Genomic DNA, 20,639 nt, shown 5'->3' with positions numbered 1-20,639 from the left:
TAATACTAATGTTTATTTTTCCATTTATATGTAGGTAGAATTTCAATACAATATAAGCACGAATACGAAGAAGCAAAGAGCTTCATTAAAAGGAAATCAATGACAAATAGAAAACTTATTTATAACAAGACAACCTCTGATATTTTGAAATTCGTATAAAAATATTATATGGTGGGATAAGAAGCATGTGCAGCAATGCCACATTGACCTCCTGGTTCACCACTTTCCCTCAACAACTTCATGTAACCTTCTTCACCCCAATCTTTACCCCAAGAATTCTTAATCAACCAATACTTAGTTCCATCTTCACTTACACCGTAACCAACTGCAGTAACTGCATGGTTCATTGATTGTCCACATGTTCCTGAATAAACATCTCCCATGTAATTTTGAAATTCATCACCGACTGCAATGCCAACTGATACTGGTTGTTGTGCTACAACTTGTAGCAGTTGTTGTTCATCATTGGCAGGTACGTCTACAAAATTTGTTATTTGAGCTGCGAATTTCATTTGATCATTTAATTGGCATGTCTGACTACCTTCTTGATATGGATAATCTGTCTCACTAACAATACCTTGGGTTTGTATTATATATTTGAAGGCAATATCCATATTACCTCCACCACACCCATTGTTCTGTTCATCGCAGTCAACCAATTGTTGCTCAGATAATGAGATCAACTCACCAGTCTTGATTTTCACAGCAGCTACGACTGAAAATGCCCAACAACATCCTACAAAACATATTGAATAATATCATATTGATATGCTTATTCTCAAATTAATTTTTTCTTTATAAGACAAGTCACTTTTCATAAAGTTTTTATCAAGTTGACTTTTCATAAAGTCACATGTAATTTCTAGCCTTAGATAGGTGGTTCCTTAATATTAAAATGTAACTTTTCATCTCAACAAAAGAACAAATATTAAAGTCTATCTAGCACAAACACTGATCGAATTAGGTGTTTTTGATCTGACATACATCGATGTTCCTTAAATAACTTTTCGATATTTGATGGATGAATAAAGATAGAAGACTAGCATTTTTTATTTAGATTTTTCTTTTTTGGTGGTGGCCGGGGTTCGAACCCCAGACCTTGCATATTTTTATGCATTGTCCATTATGTTTATATTTATTATTTAATAATAATAATAATAAATAAACAAATATGTATTAGTCTTTGTGCTCTATATTTGTTACATTAGCATTATTGATGTGTTGATGTGTTTATATGGTATTTGGTACGTATCTATGTTATGCTTCATTAAAATTTCTCGGAGGATATTTGGATTTTGTGATATAAAATAAAATGGAATGGAATAGAATGAGTAACATACTGTAATAAAATCTGACGAACTCATTCCATGTCATTCAACCTTTATACCGAAAATCCAAACATATTGGAGACTTTGTTAGTTTGGATGCATGTATTTTTATGTTTCAAAATTCCATGCTCCAAGATGACTAATTAAAAAATAAATAAAATCAAACAATTAAGACATACCACAACTGCCTTGGTCTTTAACATCGGTAACAGCTCCTTGTTGTCTTCAATCAAAATTTGTTGGAATATCATCATTCAGGTTGTAGGGTACTGCAACTGACCTCATCTTGGAGGACGAAAGTCGGTCAGAAACTTTGAGTCCAGTATGTGAAGCAATAAACTCTTCACTAGTTAAATCACGAGGATACGGGGCGGGCACGAGTATCATATTTATCCAACGGGGCGGGGACATGTATCATATTATCTGTACCCATTCGTATCAATTGACATTTGCTGTAGATCATGTGAAAAGATTTATATACGTTGAAGCTAAAACACACAATGATATAAAGTAGGTAGAGAGGCTTTCAGCTATCTGTCTGATGCAGAAGTTTGTTCACCTGAAAGAACTGGATACTAAATTGCAGTTAATATCTGCCCTTGTTGTAGATCATGTGAAAGAATTTATATATGTTGAAGTTGAAAGTCAAAATGATATAATCAGGTAGCTTTGGTAATAGGGTTTTCATTGGTTTATAGATAGATATCAATTATTACTGGAAAAATGTTTCTACCCAGTGGCGGAGCCAGGATTTTTATAAAGCCCGGGCGAAAAAAAAATTGCAATACATTTATAGGGGTTTACATAAGAAATTGCAAGCAAATAATAAAAAAGTTAAAGAAATTGCCCAATTTATAGGGGTTTATATAAGAAATTCAAGGGCATTTACATAAGAAATTGCAAAAAATTTGGGCCGGAGCCCGGGCGAGTGCCCGGGCTCGCCGGGCCTTAGAACCGCCCCTGTTTCTACCGCTGACTAAATATGTTTTCATTTGTTACTCGTGATCAAGCCATTTTAAAGATTTAATTTTGTAATCCGTAATGCAAGAGTACTCTAAATATTATATTATGGTTTATAATTATCTGTCATTTCGTAATCTATCCTTCCAATATAATATTTTGTCAAATACGTTACTGAACCCCGTACGAAGCACGGGTTTGTAACTAGTTTATGTGAAAAATATTATAGTTGATGATAAACACATGTGAGTATTCTTATATTACAAAAATATCGAAAATAAAACTAACTCTATTTACTGTTGTGTATATTAATGTGTGTGTATTATGAAACCAACTTTATAATTATTGATGTGGGTTTTTATCATGGATAGATGTGTACACCTATTATATTTTATTGTTTACTTGACTATTTCCAATTTTTTCTTTAAAATTGATCTAAACTTCATTTACTACTCACTTATCTCTCCGCCCATCACATAAATTGTGCAATCGTTTGAGTTTCAAAATTAGCAAAGCTACAAAGATTAAAATATGGGATGTGAGGTCCAAACATTGATTTGGCAATTACCAAGTTACAAGAGGAAACATAAAACCAACATTCACCCACTCAGCCCATACATCCACAATAGTAAGCAATATAACACTAATGTTTATTTTTCCATTTATATATAGGCAGAATTTCAATACAATATAAGCACGAACACAAAGAAGCGAAGAGCTTCATTAAAAGGAAATTAATGAGAAGATAGAAAATTTATTTATAACAAAATAACAATATCTGATATTGTAAAATTCGTATAAAAATATTATATGGTGGGATAAGAAGCATGCGCAGCAATGCCACAATGACCTCGAGGTTCACCACTTTCCCTCAACACTTTCATGTAGCCTTCTTCACCCCAACCTTTACCCCAAGAATTCTTAATCAACCAATACTTAGTTCCATCTTCACTTACACCGTAACCAACTGCAGCAACGGCATGGTTAAATGGTTGTCCACATGGTCCTGAATAAACCCCTCCCATGTAATGTCTAAAATCATCACCGACATCAATGCCAACGGATACCGGCTGTTGTGCTACTGCTTGTAGTAGTTGTTGTTCATCATTGGCAGGTACGTCTACAAAATTTGTTATTTGAGCTGCGAATGGCATTTGATCATTTAATTGGCATGTCGTCTGACTAACTCCTTGGTATGGATAATCTGCTTCACTAACAATACCTTGGGTTTGTATTATATATCTGAAGGAATTATCCATATAACCTCCACCACACCCCATGTTTTGTCCATCACAGTCAACCAATTGTTGCTCAGATAATGAGATTAAGTTACCAGTCTTGATTTTCACAACACCTTCTACAGCAGCCACGGCTGAAAATGCCCAGCAACATCCTACAACACATTGAATAATATCATACTAACATGCTTATTCTTATATTCAATTTTTCTTTATAAGACAAGTCACTTTTTATAAAGTTTTTATCTAGCTGACTTTTCATAAAGTCACATGTAATTTCTAGCCTTAGATAGGTGGTTCCTTAATATAAAAATGTAACTTTTTATCTCAACAAAAGAATAAATATTAAAGTCTATCTAGCACAAACACTAATCGGATTAGGTGTCTTTGATCTGACATACATCGATGTTCCTTAAATATCTTTTCGATATTCGATGGATGAATAAAGATAGAAGACTGGCATTTTTTATTTAGATTTTTCTAATAATAAATCAAATTCTTCAATTTAGAAAAATATATGAATTTTGGTTCTCAATTTAGATCATTTCTAATTATGTTTATATTTATTATTTAATAATAATAAATAAACAAATATGTATTAGTTTTTGTGCTCTATATTTGTTACATTAGCATTATTGATGTGTTTATATGGTATTTGTTATCTATGTTATGCTTCATTAAAAGTTCTCGGAGGATATTTGGATTTTGTGATATAAAATAAAATGGAATGGAATGGAATGAGTAACATACTGTAATAAAATCTAACGAACTCATTCCATGTCATTCAACCTTTATACCGAAAATCCAAACATATTGGAGACTTTGTTAGTTTGGATGCATGTATTTTATGTTTCAAAATTCCATGCTCCAAGATGACTAATTAAAAAATAAATAAAATTAAACAATTAAGACATTATAGTTACCACAACTGCCTTGGTCTTTAACATCGGTAACAGCTCCTTGTTGTCTCCAATCAAAATTTGTTGGAATATCATCATTCAGGTTGAAGGGTACTGCAACTGACCTCATCTTGGTGGATGAAAGTTGGTCAGAAACTTTGAGTCCAGTATGTGAAGCAATAAACTCTTCACTAGTTAAATCAGAGTATGGATTTAGGCCAAGCTTGTAACTCTTGTTACCAGCATTGTTGAAATTCTCTATGTATTCTAAATTCTCTTTAAATATCTTTTTGCGTTTCTCTAACTCAGAACTATTTGTGTATGTGCGTCCATATTTTATCATCCATTGCTGATGTGCTTCAACAATAGATGATTCAGACAGTGTTCTTGACATGATTGGGTATGCACATGCCCACAAGATAATCATGCAAACAGCAATAAGAAACTTCATTTTTTGGGGGGTTTGCTACTTACTAGATATAGAAGATAATGTTTTGTGAAAAAGGATATGAAAAGAAGTAACATAGATACGGCTATTTATAGAATTTAAAACCCATTTCTAACGTAACAAAAACGTTTTTCCTTTTACAAATAAAAAGGAAATTTTAATCACGGTATACATTTTTTTTTGGACAAAATCATCGTCCCCTTGTTTAAGGTTGACTTGTAATCTTAAATAATAATTTCTCTTGACATGTTTCATCTAAAGTAAATATAAGTATAGAGAACGAGAGATTAGGTAAGAGAATTAGGTTCTTAAGCTAATAGTTAGGGGTTCGATCATCAATTCTTTCGTGTAGAGTAATTTCAGTTTGTAGGGAAATTTATCATTTGTGTCCCCTAAAGTCTCCCTAAAATATTAATCACTACTAAACAACCGTTTTAACGTTATACCTATAACATACATGTCAATAAAAAATGGCCAAATATCTTTCTTGGACCTTTAAATTTGACAAAAATATCGGGTTAGTCTTTTAAGTTTTTTAATTTTCAAATATGTCTTTTAAGTTGTTAATTTAATACACCTATTTGAAGTTTTTTTAGTTTTTAAGTGTCAAATATGTCCTAAAAAGGGTAATAGTGGATTAAATTAGACTTAACAACTAATTTTGCATATTTATACATTTTGTGTAGCTTTAAATTCAAATGCACTATTTGTCTCATATTTTGCTTCATTCTAGATTTTAGAGACTTCCTATTTGTAAGTCCATAATTTTAATCTCCAAGTATAAATATCTGAAATATTTTCCCTACATTTGCCTTCAGTGTTAAAATTGAGTCTTACGCGGTTTGCAAATGCAAGTCCACCCCACATGTTGCTCAAAATCAATTTTCCAGTTTAGATTAATTTGGACTATTATATATGAAAAAGTGACATTAATTCCTGAAAAAAAATGCACCCAAAATTAACGTGTTCTTGGCTTTATCTTAGCTTATCCGTTGGGTTATCCAGCAATCACGCTATTAATATTAACAAGTTTCACAACTTAATAATTTCTAACTCTATACTTCAACATGTTCTTGAGGTCTATGGATTTTTCGATCTAAACATAAGTGGGACTTTTGTTTTGCTTTACAATATATTCTGTTTCCACTCACATACGAATGATCAACAATGAAGTAACTATCCATTCTCTAGGAAGTCCAAGCAATTCATTGATCCCTAACATGGATTGTCTAATATGAACTATGACTAAAGTTTAAGATTACTTTCTTTTTTTTTCTTTTTTTAATAAATTTTAATAAAATGTTCTGTTGATTTTTCATTTTTCATTAATGTAAAATTTATTTTTTACTAAAAAATGGTAACAGCCCCGCTTTTTTTACCATTTTTTTGATAGATTCATATTAGATGCATCTTGCAATTTATATGTACTTGACTATTTTTAAATGCACAAGGAATTCAATTATTTTGACGTGCTATAATTTATTTAAGTTTAAAAAATTATTAAAAGTTCCTGAATCTACAACAAAAGTGATTGTATATCTTTGTGATCTGTGAATAAATTAAAGACAGAAATGTTATTTTGTTTCTTAATTATGCTTATGTTATTGATTGATAGTAGCTTCCAATCCATATACCCGGTGAAACTTGTTCATAAGCACTTGAATTTTCCACACCCATAGACCATGTCTAATTTTTACTTTGGTTTAAACTTTTTAATAAAACTTCCTGAATCTACATAAAAATGTGATTGTATACCATTGCGATTTGCCAATTAATAAATTAAAAAGAGAAAGACTATTTTGTTTCCTTAGGCTTTTGTGATTTATTGATAGCAGAATGATTTGGTAGATATTTGCATGCAGCCTCCATATAGACACTGAACCTGTTCGGAAGCACTTCAATTTTCGAGTCCCATAAACCATAGATAGTGAAAGTAGATACCATGATTTTGTTTGGCACATATATGGTATTCTTATAACAATGTAAATTGAGAAAAATAAAATCTTTTATCATAAGCTTTCAAGTCGGTATTTGACAAAGAGAAATAAAGTCACATATATACTTTAAAATTAATAGTTATATTCATCCGTTGAATATAATTATTTGTTACTTTAAAAGTCAATAAGAAGTCAGTATTTGACAAAGAGAACATAAAGTCACATATATGTTTTTTACTACCAACTTTTTAAATGTAGTTGTTTACTCTCCTTAAAAATGTAGAGAAGTTTGAAAAAAGTCGGGTCAAACGATACCGTAATCTCCCACAACGGCAATGTAGAAGCAACTGAATTTGGGAGAAAAAATTGAAAAATAATTAAAAATATAAAAATTGGAAAATAATTAAAAGTTATTAAAAATATAAAAATTAGAAAATAATTAAAAAAATTGGTTAGGGGTAAAAATGGAAATTCATAGGCCTAACTTCTCCTTAAAAATGTAGAGAGGTTTGAAAAAAGTCGGTTCAAACGATACCTTAATCTCCCACAATGGCAATGTAGAAGCAACTGAATTTGGGAGAAAAAATTGAAAAATAATTAAAAGTTATTAAAAATATAAAAATTAGAAAATAATTAAAAAAAATTGGTTAGGGGCAAAAATGGAAATTCATAGGCCAACCCTAAAAAAAAAAAACACCACCAATAATTGAATTACCAAAATGCCCCTCCTAGAGGCAAATTGGCAAATTCACCGGACATTTTCTTTAATATATATATATATAATAGAGGAATTGTTCGAATTACGAATCCATAACGGTGACAATCAATATTTATCTCTAGTATTGTTGGATGACATCAATGCATACACATGACATCAATGCAACAAGGACATAACTTAAAGGGTTAAATATGTTTTTGGTCCCCATAAATATGTCAACTTTTCGTTTTAGTCCCTCTAAAATTTTCCTTCAACTTTTGGTCCCTATAAAATTTTCAATCACTATTTTTGGTCCCTATTTTCAACTTAATTTATGTATTTTTTAATGAAATTGTGCAGAAATGTGTAAAATATTCTAAAACAATTTCCTGAAAAAAATTAGAATTTTTTAACAAAACACAAATTAAATATGAATTTTTAACCGTAAAAAATATAAAAATTCATATTAAATTCATGATTTGTTAAAAAATTCTAAATTTTTTTTGGAGTGATTCTTATAATATTTAGAATTTTTCTGGAAAATTTTATTAAAAAATATGAATTCTACATATGAGTTTACTTTAAAAGAGGGACCAAAAGTGAAGATTGAAAATTTTATAGGGACTAAAAGTTGAAGGAAAATTTTAGAGGGACTAAAATGAAAAGTTGACATATTTATAGGGACCAAAAACATATTTAACCCTAACTTAAAAGACTAATGAAGTAAATAAAATAATAAATGATTAATTTGAAGAAAAAAAATAATGGACTAACAATCATTATTTTCCTTCATTGTGTAACGAGTAGCTACAATAGTCTTTCAATGTATTGAAATTTCAAAATAGTCTTTGATTGTGTCTCTGTTAGTCAAAGTAGACATTGACGTTAAAATGCTCGGTTAATATTGTTATACAAGTATCTTAATATACTTACTATCATATTAGTCTTTATAAGTACTTGTTTATTGTCGTATCAATTTTTATATAAAAAAGAGTTACTGTCAACATTGAAGAAGTATTTTAACGTGGAAGTTTTTTTTACTAACGAATTACACAATCAAAAACTATTTTAGAATTGTGATACAATTGAGTACTATTTTGGTTACTCGTTACACGTTTAACGACTTAAAATACTATTAACCCAAAAATAAACTTAGACGACTAATCCAAAAAACAAAAGAAAGCTTAAAAACTACAAACTTATTTTTGCATGTTTATACGCTTGTAATAGTTATACTTTAGACCCGAATGCGTTATTTGTCTCATATTTTGTTTCATTCAAGATTTCAGACTTCCTAGTTCTAAATCCATAATTTAAATCATGTGTTTGATTTTTAGGTGGAACAATTATTGGTTAGACTATCTTCACCTTACGCCTAACTCGAGATTACTAGGGTACCTTTCCCATGGAACCAGAGGGTTAACGTCAAAAAAGAAAATCCCCAAAAATAAACATCTGAAACATTTTTTCTACATTTGCATTTGGTGTTAAAATTGAGGCTTAAGCTAGTGAAATACTGATGTGGCGAATCAGTTGTGTTGTGGAATTAGATTAAAAATCATCTATGCATTGTGTGTGGGTCATCAGTCTTACGCGGTTTGCAATTGGAGAGTCCACTCCACTTGTTGATCACAATAAATTTTCCAGTTTCGATTAATTTGGACTATTAATCAATTTTCCTGAACAAAAGAGCACTCTAATTAACGTGTTCTTGGCTTTGTATTGGCTTATCCATTCCGTTGGGTTATCCAGCAATCACGCACGCTTGTGATAGTAACAAGTTTTGGGTAGTAGTTACCTGGAAATAGTTTTGATGATGACAAATGAACAATTTCTAACTTTCTACTTCAACATGTTCTCGAGGTCTGTGGTTTTATCGATCCAATTTACTAAACAGGCATCACAACAAAACAAAAGGACTAGAAAAATGAATATAAGACAACGATAATTCTCTTTTATTTTGGGAATAATATATTATTTATGCTTAATTTAAAAAACAAAAAATATATTAAAATGAGTACAAAATATCTTTATCTCATGGAGCCAAACAAATCATGAATTCATTTTTTGGTTATCAATCTAATTAGAATTATGTAATAGCATATTATACTAATTGTATAAATAGAATTCATTTTTTTTTGTTTTGAGATTCTTAAAAATACCCAACGTCTAACTGAAATTTATCAATTTGTTTTGATTTATATTACAAGTTGGATTCTATTTGTTTGTTTTTGTTGTAAATTCCAATTTGAGTATTAAGTTTCCTGTTTTCATAATAGATGTTTCATAGACGTAGTTAGGTAAAATTTCATGTGATTCAGTAAAGTAAAAATACCAAAAATTGTATTATTTCTAGATCTATTCATGTGATTCGATGAAGAATGATAGCACATCGTGGGATAATTTCTATAAAATAAAAAAATCTAAACAAAGTAGAAAACTTTAGACAAATACATTGTTCATTTTATCCAACAATTATATACTAGAACAATAACTAAGGTTTCAGTACAAAATAGACTTCTTCAGGACATTTCAAGTTTAGTGGTTAACAATTACTACCATGACCACATCATATCAAATAACAATCATGATTGCTATCTAAGGCATTCTATAGAAGTTACATGACTATGGTATTATTTGTTGATGAAACTTGAAAGCTAAGAGCCTAAGACCAAGCTGGTTTTAATAAGATATAGAATTTGAAACAAGATTGTAACTCCAACAATTTGACAATCAATGAAACATACACAAACTAATAAATCAGATGACTAGAATAAAGTCAGTTGCCTATAACACCCACTATTGTAAAAAAAAGAAGTTTAATAAAACTTCTGTTGGTGAAAGATCAATTGCAACAAACAATGTACGGTAATTTTAGTTTAACAAAAATCACAATCAAAATAAGAAGAAAATTTATCGGTCAAAATACGGTGAAAATAGCATAAGAGATATTGTTATACATGCAAAGCTGATTTTGTTTGTCATTCCATCAAGTCTAATCTTGCATTTTTTTTTTGCAGCACACTGGAACAAAGATTTTGCCTAAAATAATACAAGTTTTAAACATAAAGGAGTACATAAAACCATTGTTATGAAAATAAGAAGAAAGAAAAAACTTGAAATGCAGACAAGTTTAAGGAGCTAAATACACAAATATAATACTTTTAGGCTCTTGTGTGACTATTTGCCACTATTTGCGTGGCTCTTGGTGCAAAGGACTTTTCGTCCCTTGGCGCGTCGTCGCTTTAATACAGCTCTTCCAGTTGTTGTGCTCATTCGTTTGCGGAAGCCATGAGTGCGTGCCAATGATTTTCGTGATCTACTTCTCTTGGTTAGACAAAGAGCTTGTCTGCCTGCTGCTACTATAACCAGACGACCATTTTGTCTTCTAGGTCCAACATTAGGTTTCAAGTCCAATCCCAGTGACAAACCTGGACATGGAGAAATCAGTTTAAATCAAGTCAAGCTAAATCCGGACAAATTTTTTAACTATATACATGCAGATTGAACAAATTCACCAAACAATTGCAAGCAAAGCATATCCATTATTGCAAAAGAACTACAAGCTCTTTTGCATTCTCTATTTTCCGCATACAATTTCCAACAAAGCACTGACACGGACACAGAAACCATACACGACACTGACCCGTTGACACCGATCATAATTTGAGAAAATAAAAAATTTGGCTGTAATATGTGTCGCTGTTGTGTCATACACCAAACAAACTTTGACATGAAGTGTCAGTACTGCAAAAATGGTTTCTCTTTTTCATTGTCAAGTTATTTACATGGAATCCTTGGCAGTTGAAAAAACATTTCAATCTTAGAGGTATTGGTCAAGTTTCAAAATGACTTCAATGATCTTTACAAAGGATGTCATTGAAGTATTTCCATCTGACACAGGTAAACAGCAGTCTCTCTTTTCTCTAATAACGACTTGCCAAATTCCTTACTTTAAGTCGCGATGAGAGCAAGATGAGCATGGACTTACAACAAACATCATTTTAATAAAAACCAGCCAACACAAAAATAAACGTCCTAGAATCAAAGATGATAATGTACCAAACCAACACAAAAATAAACGTCCTAGAATCAATGATGATAATGTATCAAACAACTCCACCAAAGCTAAAGCAATATCAACATTAGACAGAGAAAATCACAATCCTTAGAGAAAGTAGAGCGACGATTTTCAGCAAACCAATTAAAATAATTTTTCTATTCATTCAACATCTTAAAAACTGAATTGAAACATACCGGTACTACATTCAAACTAGTTCTATTCAATTCGGATTCACAAAATAGTTGCAGTGAAGCAAGAACTCTTATTGCATTTCATCTTTAAACAAACAATAAGAAAATAACCTAAGGGTGTGTTTGGATTGAGGGTTTAGGAGGGGAGGGTTTACTTTTCTTTTTTAAATTACGGACTATATAACATGTTTTTCTAAAATAAATTAGGCTTAATTGCATGTTTGGTCCCTTATGTTTATTTTAGTTTTCAAATTGGTCCCTTATGTTTTGAAAGTTTCAAGTTGGTCCCATACGTTTATTTTAGTTTTCAAGTTGGTCCCTTACGTTTTGAAAGTTTCAAGTTAGTCCCTTATGTTTATTTTAGTTTTCAAGTTGGTCCCTTATGTTTATTTTAGTTTTCAAGTTGGTCCCTTATGTTTATTTTAGTTTTCAAGTTGGTCCCTTATGTTTTGGACCGACTTGAAAACTAAAATAAACATAAGGGACCAACTTGAAAACTAAAATAAACATAAGGGACCAACTTGAAACTTTCAAAACGTAAGGGACCAACTTGAAAACTTTTAAAACGTAAGGGACCAACTTGAAACTTTCAAAACGTAAGGGACCAACTTGAAAACTAAAATAAACATAAGGGACCAAACATGCAATTAAGCCAATAAATTAAGTGTGATTGAAGTATTATATAATTGTTTATCATGTTAATTTGTTAACTTTTTAAAAAACATTTCATAGTGTCCGTAATTTAAAAATGAAAAGTGAATCCTCCCCTCCCTTCCCCTCCTAAACCCTCAATCCAAACACACCCTAAAAGAATGTAACTAAATGAACAGCATAGGAGCTTGCATTTACAAGACATCTTATCCACTTACAACACAACCCCATTTTCCATTACAAATGCAGAAGCATAAACTTCAAAGATAAAATTTCATTTCAAATCCAAAAATGAAACCTTCATTCCAAACAGCCACCATAGTCAAGTTCAATCAAACCCAACAATAAAACATTTTTTTTTTTTGGAAGAATTACCAATTGCATAACTAACCAACAACCAATAACAAAAATAAAACATGTTTGAGGCAAGAATTGCAAAAATTAACAGTACAAGTAAGTTTATTATCATAATTAAACATAATCTGATACTTAGGCATGTTTATGTAAACTTGTTTATACAACTTCATTGTTACATTTGCAACATAAACAAACCCACTAACCTTATGTTGGTTAGAATTAAAACAGAAAGAGAATGTCCTTCCAATTAAAAATTCAACCGCTATTAACTAAAGCTTAAACCAAATTTCAATCACACAAAAAAAAAACAAGAAATTAAGTTGGAAAAGGAAAAAGGTACCTGAAATGGTAGAAGAGTGGAAAGAGAGAGAAGAAGGAGAGGAAAGAGAAGAAGTGAAGGAGCAATGAAGCAATGGAGAACGAAATTTGGAGGAACTGAGAGAGATTGAAGATGGTTTTGAAGAAGCAGTGAAAGTGGGTGCTCTGAATTTCATGGATATCAAAGGAGACACAGAAGAAGATGATAACGAAGCCATTATCCTCTTTTTTTGAGTTTTGCTACGTGTTTTCGGCTTTTAAATCAACGAGGATTGTTGAAATTATTTTGGAATAAATATAGTTTAATACGACACGTTAACAGATGGGGATGTAGCTCAAATGGTAGAGCGCTCGCTTTGCATGCGAGAGGTACAGGGTTCGATACCCTGCATCTCCAATAAGTTTTTATATATAACACGCCTTGCAAGGTTTGCATCTCATCATCTTTTTCGTTTATATGTTTTTTAGGAATTCTATTTTGTTTTTCTTTTTCGTTTATATGTTTTTTAGGAATTCTATTTTGTTTTTTTGGAAGGCCTCTTTTATTCTCTTTTCAATTTTTTTTTTGAAAAATCTTTTCTAACTTAATATTAAATACCTTAATTTCCTTATAATATTAAATACCTTAATTTCCTTATAAAAAAAAAGAAAGAAATCAATTACCTTAATTTGTCAAAATGAAAAAAACATCGGAGATTTTTGTGGGATAGCAAACACCAAAGGTAAAATTAACTCAAATTAAATTTACTTAAAAAAGAAAAATAATAATAAAATATGACAATCAGTGTCGTCCCTATGAAATTGGAGGCTGTGCTCTCATAATAAAAATAGACCCCTAATAAAATAAAAACACAATTCTACAAAAAAGAAAGGATTATTGTGATTTTTTGAAATGGCTTTCTAAATTGATTGATTAAGTGATTATACAAATTGGATGGTTTGATAACATTGAATTCTTGTCTAAAATGGAGAACTACAGTCTAAAGGATAGATGTATGTTGGATTGATGGTGGTTATCTGGGTGTGTGGCGGCGCACGGCTGAGAGATGGAGGTCAGGAGGGAACACAGGAGAGGTTGAGAAGAAGAAAGAAATAGCGTTGTTGTTGGAAGAAAAGAGAAACAAGAACATGTTTTTTTCCCTTTGATTGAGGGGTTGGGTATTGGCTATAATTTTTTTGTGGCCCATCACTTTTGATGGCTCAGCTCGGTTGAGCTGTTTGCACATCCTGAAGAACAGGCCTGATAAAACCCCAACATGGATTCTAACTTCGGTGGAGGAACTCGCCAAAAGGTTACACCTTTCCTTGAAGAGCGTCCAAGCTTCGCCAAAAAATTTGCGCAACGGTTGTCCGCTTTAAGCACATGTCTAAAAGAAGCATCAGGAATATGTTTCTTTAAAACAAAAATTTTCATCAACAAAGAAGCATATACATGTGACAGATCTGGATATTGAAGAAGATGAAGGACTTCTAAAGAATTTGGCTGACAAATAACTTGCTGAATAGAGTTGTTGATGACCAACATCAACCCATGATAAAAACCAAATAACTCAGCAAGAAGTTCATTGCCTTGCCCTTCCTTAGAAGAGAAGCCAGCTATCCAATATCCCTTATTGTACGAAGTAAACCGCCAGTACTAATATCACCGGAAGCACCACAACTTCCATTTATATTCAACTTTACGTTTTCATCTTGGGGAGGGAGATGGTACCTAAACAATCAATTGACACTTAAATATATCATTTAACTTATATAAAAATAGCCCTACCTAATTCCAAAATTTTGTTGTGCAGTCACGCTTCCGATTTCTCATAGCAATGGCAGCACTATCACACAACCACACCGAAAGACTTTAAAGTTAACTATCGCACGGGTTTTGTAGAATTTCGTATATAAATATTATATTGATTATACATTCAATACTATGCTATGAAACGACTCCAAAAAGCAACAAAAAATGCAAAAATTACACCAATTTAAACTATTAACTTTATTTTCGAACCAAATAATATTATCAGGTTGTGTTACTGAATTTCTTCTTTGTCAACCTTCATATTTGATTACATTCATGTTAAAAGAACAACTAAAATAAGCAAATTGAAAATGGTAAAAATGTTTGAAAAGTCAAAGGGAGAAAGCAAAGTAATGTTATAATAGTGTAATGATTTTTGTAAATAAAAAGTCAGAATAAATAACTTCAAGTAATATAATATATGAGAAACAAAGAGGCCTACAAAATTATCATCTGAATCATTCAAATTATCAACAATTTTAAAAATGCAACTTTAATATCATAACACTTAGTAAGCATACACCAAGAAACTGATCCCAACCATAAGGGCTGTTAAATCTATAAAAAGGAAAAGGAAAAGGAACTACTAAGAAATATGAAAAGAAACTTTTATGGGGTAAACGACAGAAAATAAAATAAAATAAAATAATAATAATAATAATAATAATAATAGTAATAACAATAGTGAAAAAGAATGACCATCAAGAAAGGAACCGTTAATAATGAAAATAAATTTCTATTAGAAAAGGAATCGTTAGGGCATTTGTGGCTTTAAAAAAAAAATGCTTTAGTACGGTATATCAATTTTGGAAGCAACAAAATTTCAATCAAAATGGAAGTGGCATAGTGGTGAAAGTTGTAAAGTGTAGTCATATGGTACCTGGTTCGATTCCTTGCTAATTTTTCGTAAAAATTACTCAGACTCTATAAAAATTACTCAGTACTCAGACTCGCCAAAGCCAAAAAGGGCGGGATTGGGTTAGATCAGAACTTTCATCTTATTATCTAAACGCCAAAGCCAAAAAGGGCGGGATTGAGTTAGATCAGAAATTTCATCTTATTATCTAAACCTATTGTAATATTTTTAACTCTTATAGAAAACAATCTTCCCTTTAAAATACCTGTTCCAACTCTAAGAATGTCACTAAGAGCATCATTATCAGTTGAATATTATTGTGTTTCAATTGAAATCAAGAACGCTGTGTCAAAAATATAATATAAAAATTACTCAGACTCGCCAAAGCCAAAAAGGGCGGGATTGGGTTAGATCAGAACTTTCATCTTATTATCTAAACCTATTGTAATATTTTTAACTCTTATAGAAAACAATCTTCCCTTTAAAATACCTGTTCCAACTCTAAGAATGTCACTAAGAGCATCATTATCAGTTGAATATTATTGTGTTTCAATTGAAATCAAGAACGCTGTGTCAAAAATATAATGATATTTGGCTTTGAAAAGCATTCACAAACTTGCCACGGTTCCCCAATTGAACCATCGTGTTTTATATTTGTGTTAGAATAATAAAATATATAAATTTGTAAATTACAAATAACACATACTTTTTGGGCTAGGATGTGTGGATTTAGTGGGAAACATCGTAAAGTTTTGTAAGAGTGGTATAAATAAAAAATATAGTTGAGTTGTTTAAATAATTCGAAAATGTAAAGTTATATAATGTATTGAGTAAAGTTCATTTATACCACCCAATTTGGTGGCATGAATATAGTTCAAGCAATAAAATTTCATATTCAAAATAAATAAATCCATGAATGAGTAAAAAAATATAACTAAATAAAGAAGAGGAAACCCAAGAAGTTACCAGCTTTGATATGGTTGTTTATGGCATCTTGGCAGGATCCATACCCCTTGAAGTTGACGGCATCGAATGTTTTCCCTTCTTTCTGGTACAATATACCGAATGCATCTACCCCACAACATATTCTGAGCATCACACATTGTCCCACATGTATACATTGTAAGATCGTCATCACGTCCTAGTATTTCCAGATCCTTTTTTTCATTTTTTGACAATAGGTCCATCGATCTATATGTCAATTCGGATGATTCATCAATAATTTGATATTCCAGTGTAGCGTTTATAATACACTTGCTCCATTGTTTGGTATTAGCAGCGTCAAATATAATTACATGTTTACCGTCGGAATGGATGAGTTTCCCTTCAATAAACAATGCACACCATTTGTCAGGTAAAAAAGTATCTATGGGGAAAGAAAATTCGTATTCAGCCCATATATCATCTCCCCGACAAAGCGTATGTAGTTCTAATTCATTATCATTGACACGATTAATCACGGCAACAATGCAATCTTGAGATGTGGGAGCAGATGAAAATGCTGCAGTATGGTCGTGTAATTTTGTGAAAGGACAACTTGGAAGTTGAATTTTTGCTCTAGAGAAGGGGCAAAAGAAAAACAATGAACCACCGCGAAAGACAAGCAGCCATCCGCCATAGGACGCAAGGCAAGTTGCCCCGTCAAGTTCGGGAATTTTGGTGTAGACATTAATATCCTCTTTGATTAGTATCAAACAATCACAACCTTCTTCACCATACGACAGAAACCATGGATCACATCCACCAAATGTAGCGTCAACCAAAGGTTCAGTAGCATAGCGCCAATCTTTGCAAACATGATGAAACATGATTCCAGCCTATTTGCAATATTTGAGAGCAGATCATAAGGTATACTTGACCACTCTCCATTCCTTTCTTTTTGCATATGGCAGAATCAGCTTCCGACATCTTGCTATTCCACTTTGTTTCACTAAACAATGCAAATAGGTTCAGTAAGTTTACATAATCAACATAAAAAGTTAACAGCATTCATAGGCCTTAATAATTCATGCAGAGACTAGTTGTGGTACATAATGTAACATATATCAGAATAATCAATTTAACTTTGATTAATTGGCTCTAACAAATCAAATGAGAGTATAAAGACTCATTGCAGGCAAAACATAAATTGCAGAGATCATATTTGCATAGAACAATTACAATATTAGGACTAAAATAATTATGAAAAAAGTTCTAATATTGTTTACCAAATTATATGTAATTTGGTTGAGGAGAAAGCATGTCTCCAAAGGAGTAGTCTAGTGGTTTAGAATTTAGATTGGGACATTGAAGGAGCATTATTATGAAGGATGTTTAGGATTCTTGATTCGACCTCTGCTACTAACATTTACCGACCCACACTCCTAACAAATTAATTAACCACCAACATTCATCTATAAAAGAAAATTGTCAATTTATTGTAGCACAAAAGATAGATGTACTAACTTAAAAAAGGAGAGTTTCTTTCTTAAGATTTATTTGGGAAAACCTACAGGGGAGTTAATGCGATTTACCCTCAAATTAAACCTCAAGTGGATTTGAAAAATCACATAACAACAACAATTGGTACAAGGCAGCAACAAAAAACAATTCAGAAAGTTAGCAAGAAAAGACTGTTATTTCAATACAAACTTATATTGAAAAAACAATAAAAATAGTATCATAAAATATACTATATCCATCTCTTTACTTTACAACTTGTAACACGATAATGATACTTATGATCGAAGGTTTGTTTGACTGTACTTGTTGGTGTCCAATGTGTTAGTGTCAACGTCATGTTCTGTGTTTCATAGTTTACAAATATGTTTCCCACTTTTCATATATGAAAAAAACTTAGGTACTAGTACTATGCCATACACACGTTCATGCTGTTCTCAACAAAAACAAAAAGCGGTCTTTTGTGAAGGGAAAGGTGAGAACATCACTATAGTAATCTTAGTTAGGGTTATGTTTGAAATATCTAGTAACTTGACGGAGGGTTTGACTTATAGTTCGGGAATTTTTTTCAAGAGGAGGTTTATAATCGCCATATCCGATTTTCTGAAGATGTAAAATAAATTTTTATTAAAGTGTCGACACCGATGTTGACAAATACTATTCCAGGCGAGTAAAGCCAACTTACAAGCATAAGATAAAATAACTAGGAAAAAAATAAAACAGAAGTAAAAGCAATGGAATTTAGTACATGAAATTATATAGTAGAAATCACACCACATTCATGAATCAATTAAGAAAGTACAAAACGCAAAGTTTGAAGTGAATCAATTAAGAAAGTATAAAACGCAAAGATTGAAGTGGAAGAGCGAAACAAGAAGAAGAGAACATACTAGACACGGCAACTTTGTTTTTTCTGTTCTAGGTTTTCCTAAAAGTGTGTTTATTTATAAAGCCCTATCGAATTCAAATCCCAGCTCAATAGAGTTGGGCCAAAATTGAAGCTCTACCTTGTAACTATTCTATTTCTTAATATTAGTATTTCATAAGTGCAACTCAAATAAACTATGTTTCCTTGTTTGCAAATATGTTTCCCATCATATTAAATATTTAACTATTATTTTTTGAGTTGCACTTTTGAGTTGAACCTTATTTATTTCGAAGAGTTTAATAGTTATGCACTTGATAATGTAAAATAATTATACACCTATCTTCCAAAGGAAACTATCATATACTATATTGTTATTGGGACATCAATATAAAACTAATTTACACCAACTATGCATATCTTCTTTCTCATCTTTCATTATCTAACCCAATTGTAATTTTTTTGTTGTTGAAAGAAACCCAATTGTAATTTTTTGGTGGTTTTTAGAGTTCGAACCCCGGACCTTGTATATATTATGCACTGTCTTTATCAATTGAGCTAAGCTCACGAAGACACTCAATTGTAACTTGACCAAATACGTATTTGCCAATAACATTTTCTGAATATATTATGAAGGGATTAATGGAATGGCCAACAAATTTTTGTTTTTTGAAAGGACCAACAAAATATTGATTACTTATTACTCTCTCTGGTCCTTCATATATGAGAGAAATGAGTCAATTAAATTTGATATGTATGGTTCATAACGTAGATCAAATACATCAACTTTTACTAACACATTTGTCTTTTATAAAAAAGTACCGGAGAAAGTATTTTTATTATTTAATGACAAAATATAAGTGAGTGTATAAGATTATATGGACAATTTTGTCAAAAAAAAAAGAAGATTATATGGACAAAATTCGTGATTTACTCGTTCTACATTTGAATTCTTTTATCTAATTCAAGTAATTGTTTTATCATCTTCTACTGTCATATCATGGACTCTACTAAAAAAGTATTCCCCGTAATATATTTGTTCCAACTCTAAGAATCTCTTCTCCATCTCTCAAAAGAAATTCACCATTGGAAAGTCGTTTCCCAACTCATGCTTAACAATAAGGTTACCCCAATTTTAAAACATACAAACATTAGTTGCATGAAAGGTAATATTCCATCCGTTTTAAATTATAACAAAAAAAAATCAATTCATACTTATTAAGAAAACTAAAACATGGTTTGAAGTATATCTTGTGTGTTTTTCTTAGAATAAGTTTCACGTGAAGATGTTAAAACAATTTTAATTGTTTATTGATTATGGAGAAAAGTGGAGGAAGAGCAACTTGAATGCAAATTACATTTAATGTTACGAGAATTAATAAAAGTTTTTTGTGGAAAATATATTACATTTAATTTTACAAGAATTAGTAAAAGCTTCATAATAAAGGCGTAAAAGAAAATAAAGAAGTTTTTTCAAAAAATAAATAAATAAATCCAAATCCTTAACCATAAATCCATAAAGAGTAAACAATATGACCCCAACAAGTTACCATCTTTGATCTTAGGCTTTGTTTGGGAGTTTGGAGGGGAGGGGAGGGGA

The 20,639-nt window shown here is 31.1% G+C and overlaps 2 protein-coding genes, 1 non-coding gene and 2 pseudogenes across 4 annotated transcripts; 1 reads left to right on the top strand and 4 right to left on the bottom strand.

Moving 5' to 3' along the window:
* Window positions 1-1,715, bottom strand: LOC146944075 (senescence-specific cysteine protease SAG12 pseudogene; annotated as a pseudogene). The gene is made up of 2 exons (XR_015028030.1): window positions 1,508-1,715; window positions 1-736 (listed from the first exon to the last, which is right to left on the bottom strand). The product of XR_015028030.1 is annotated as a senescence-specific cysteine protease SAG12 pseudogene (transcript).
* Window positions 1,716-2,926: 1,211 nt separating this feature from the next.
* Window positions 2,927-4,935, bottom strand: LOC146944074 (senescence-specific cysteine protease SAG12-like). The gene is made up of 2 exons (XM_085742440.1): window positions 4,450-4,935; window positions 2,927-3,681 (listed from the first exon to the last, which is right to left on the bottom strand). The coding sequence occupies exons 1-2, from the start codon at window positions 4,874-4,876 to the stop codon at window positions 3,095-3,097; spliced, it is 1,014 nt and encodes a 337-aa protein (XP_085598566.1). The 5' UTR covers window positions 4,877-4,935; the 3' UTR covers window positions 2,927-3,094.
* A 5,484-nt stretch (window positions 4,936-10,419) lies between these two features.
* On the bottom strand, window positions 10,420-13,330 carry LOC146944073 (Ribosomal protein L34). The gene is made up of 2 exons (XM_085742468.1): window positions 13,110-13,330; window positions 10,420-10,938 (listed from the first exon to the last, which is right to left on the bottom strand). Exons 1-2 carry the CDS (start codon window positions 13,303-13,305, stop codon window positions 10,688-10,690), a joined length of 447 nt encoding a protein of 148 aa, XP_085598594.1. The 5' UTR covers window positions 13,306-13,330; the 3' UTR covers window positions 10,420-10,687.
* An 81-nt stretch (window positions 13,331-13,411) lies between these two features.
* TRNAA-UGC (transfer RNA alanine (anticodon UGC)) lies at window positions 13,412-13,484 on the top strand. Its single transcript has one exon. It is a non-coding gene; the product is annotated as a tRNA-Ala (tRNA).
* Window positions 13,485-16,479: 2,995 nt separating this feature from the next.
* Window positions 16,480-18,883, bottom strand: LOC146944071 (uncharacterized; annotated as a pseudogene).
* Window positions 18,884-20,639: the final 1,756 nt, after the last annotated feature.

This window comes from Medicago sativa, chromosome 2, assembly GCF_051527215.1.
Source record: "Medicago sativa cultivar Bolivia chromosome 2, Bolivia_mono, whole genome shotgun sequence".
NCBI classification, from domain to species: domain Eukaryota; kingdom Viridiplantae; phylum Streptophyta; class Magnoliopsida; order Fabales; family Fabaceae; genus Medicago; species Medicago sativa.
Note: the sequence above shows the minus strand (reverse complement) of the source record. Positions and strands in the feature narration are given on the sequence as shown.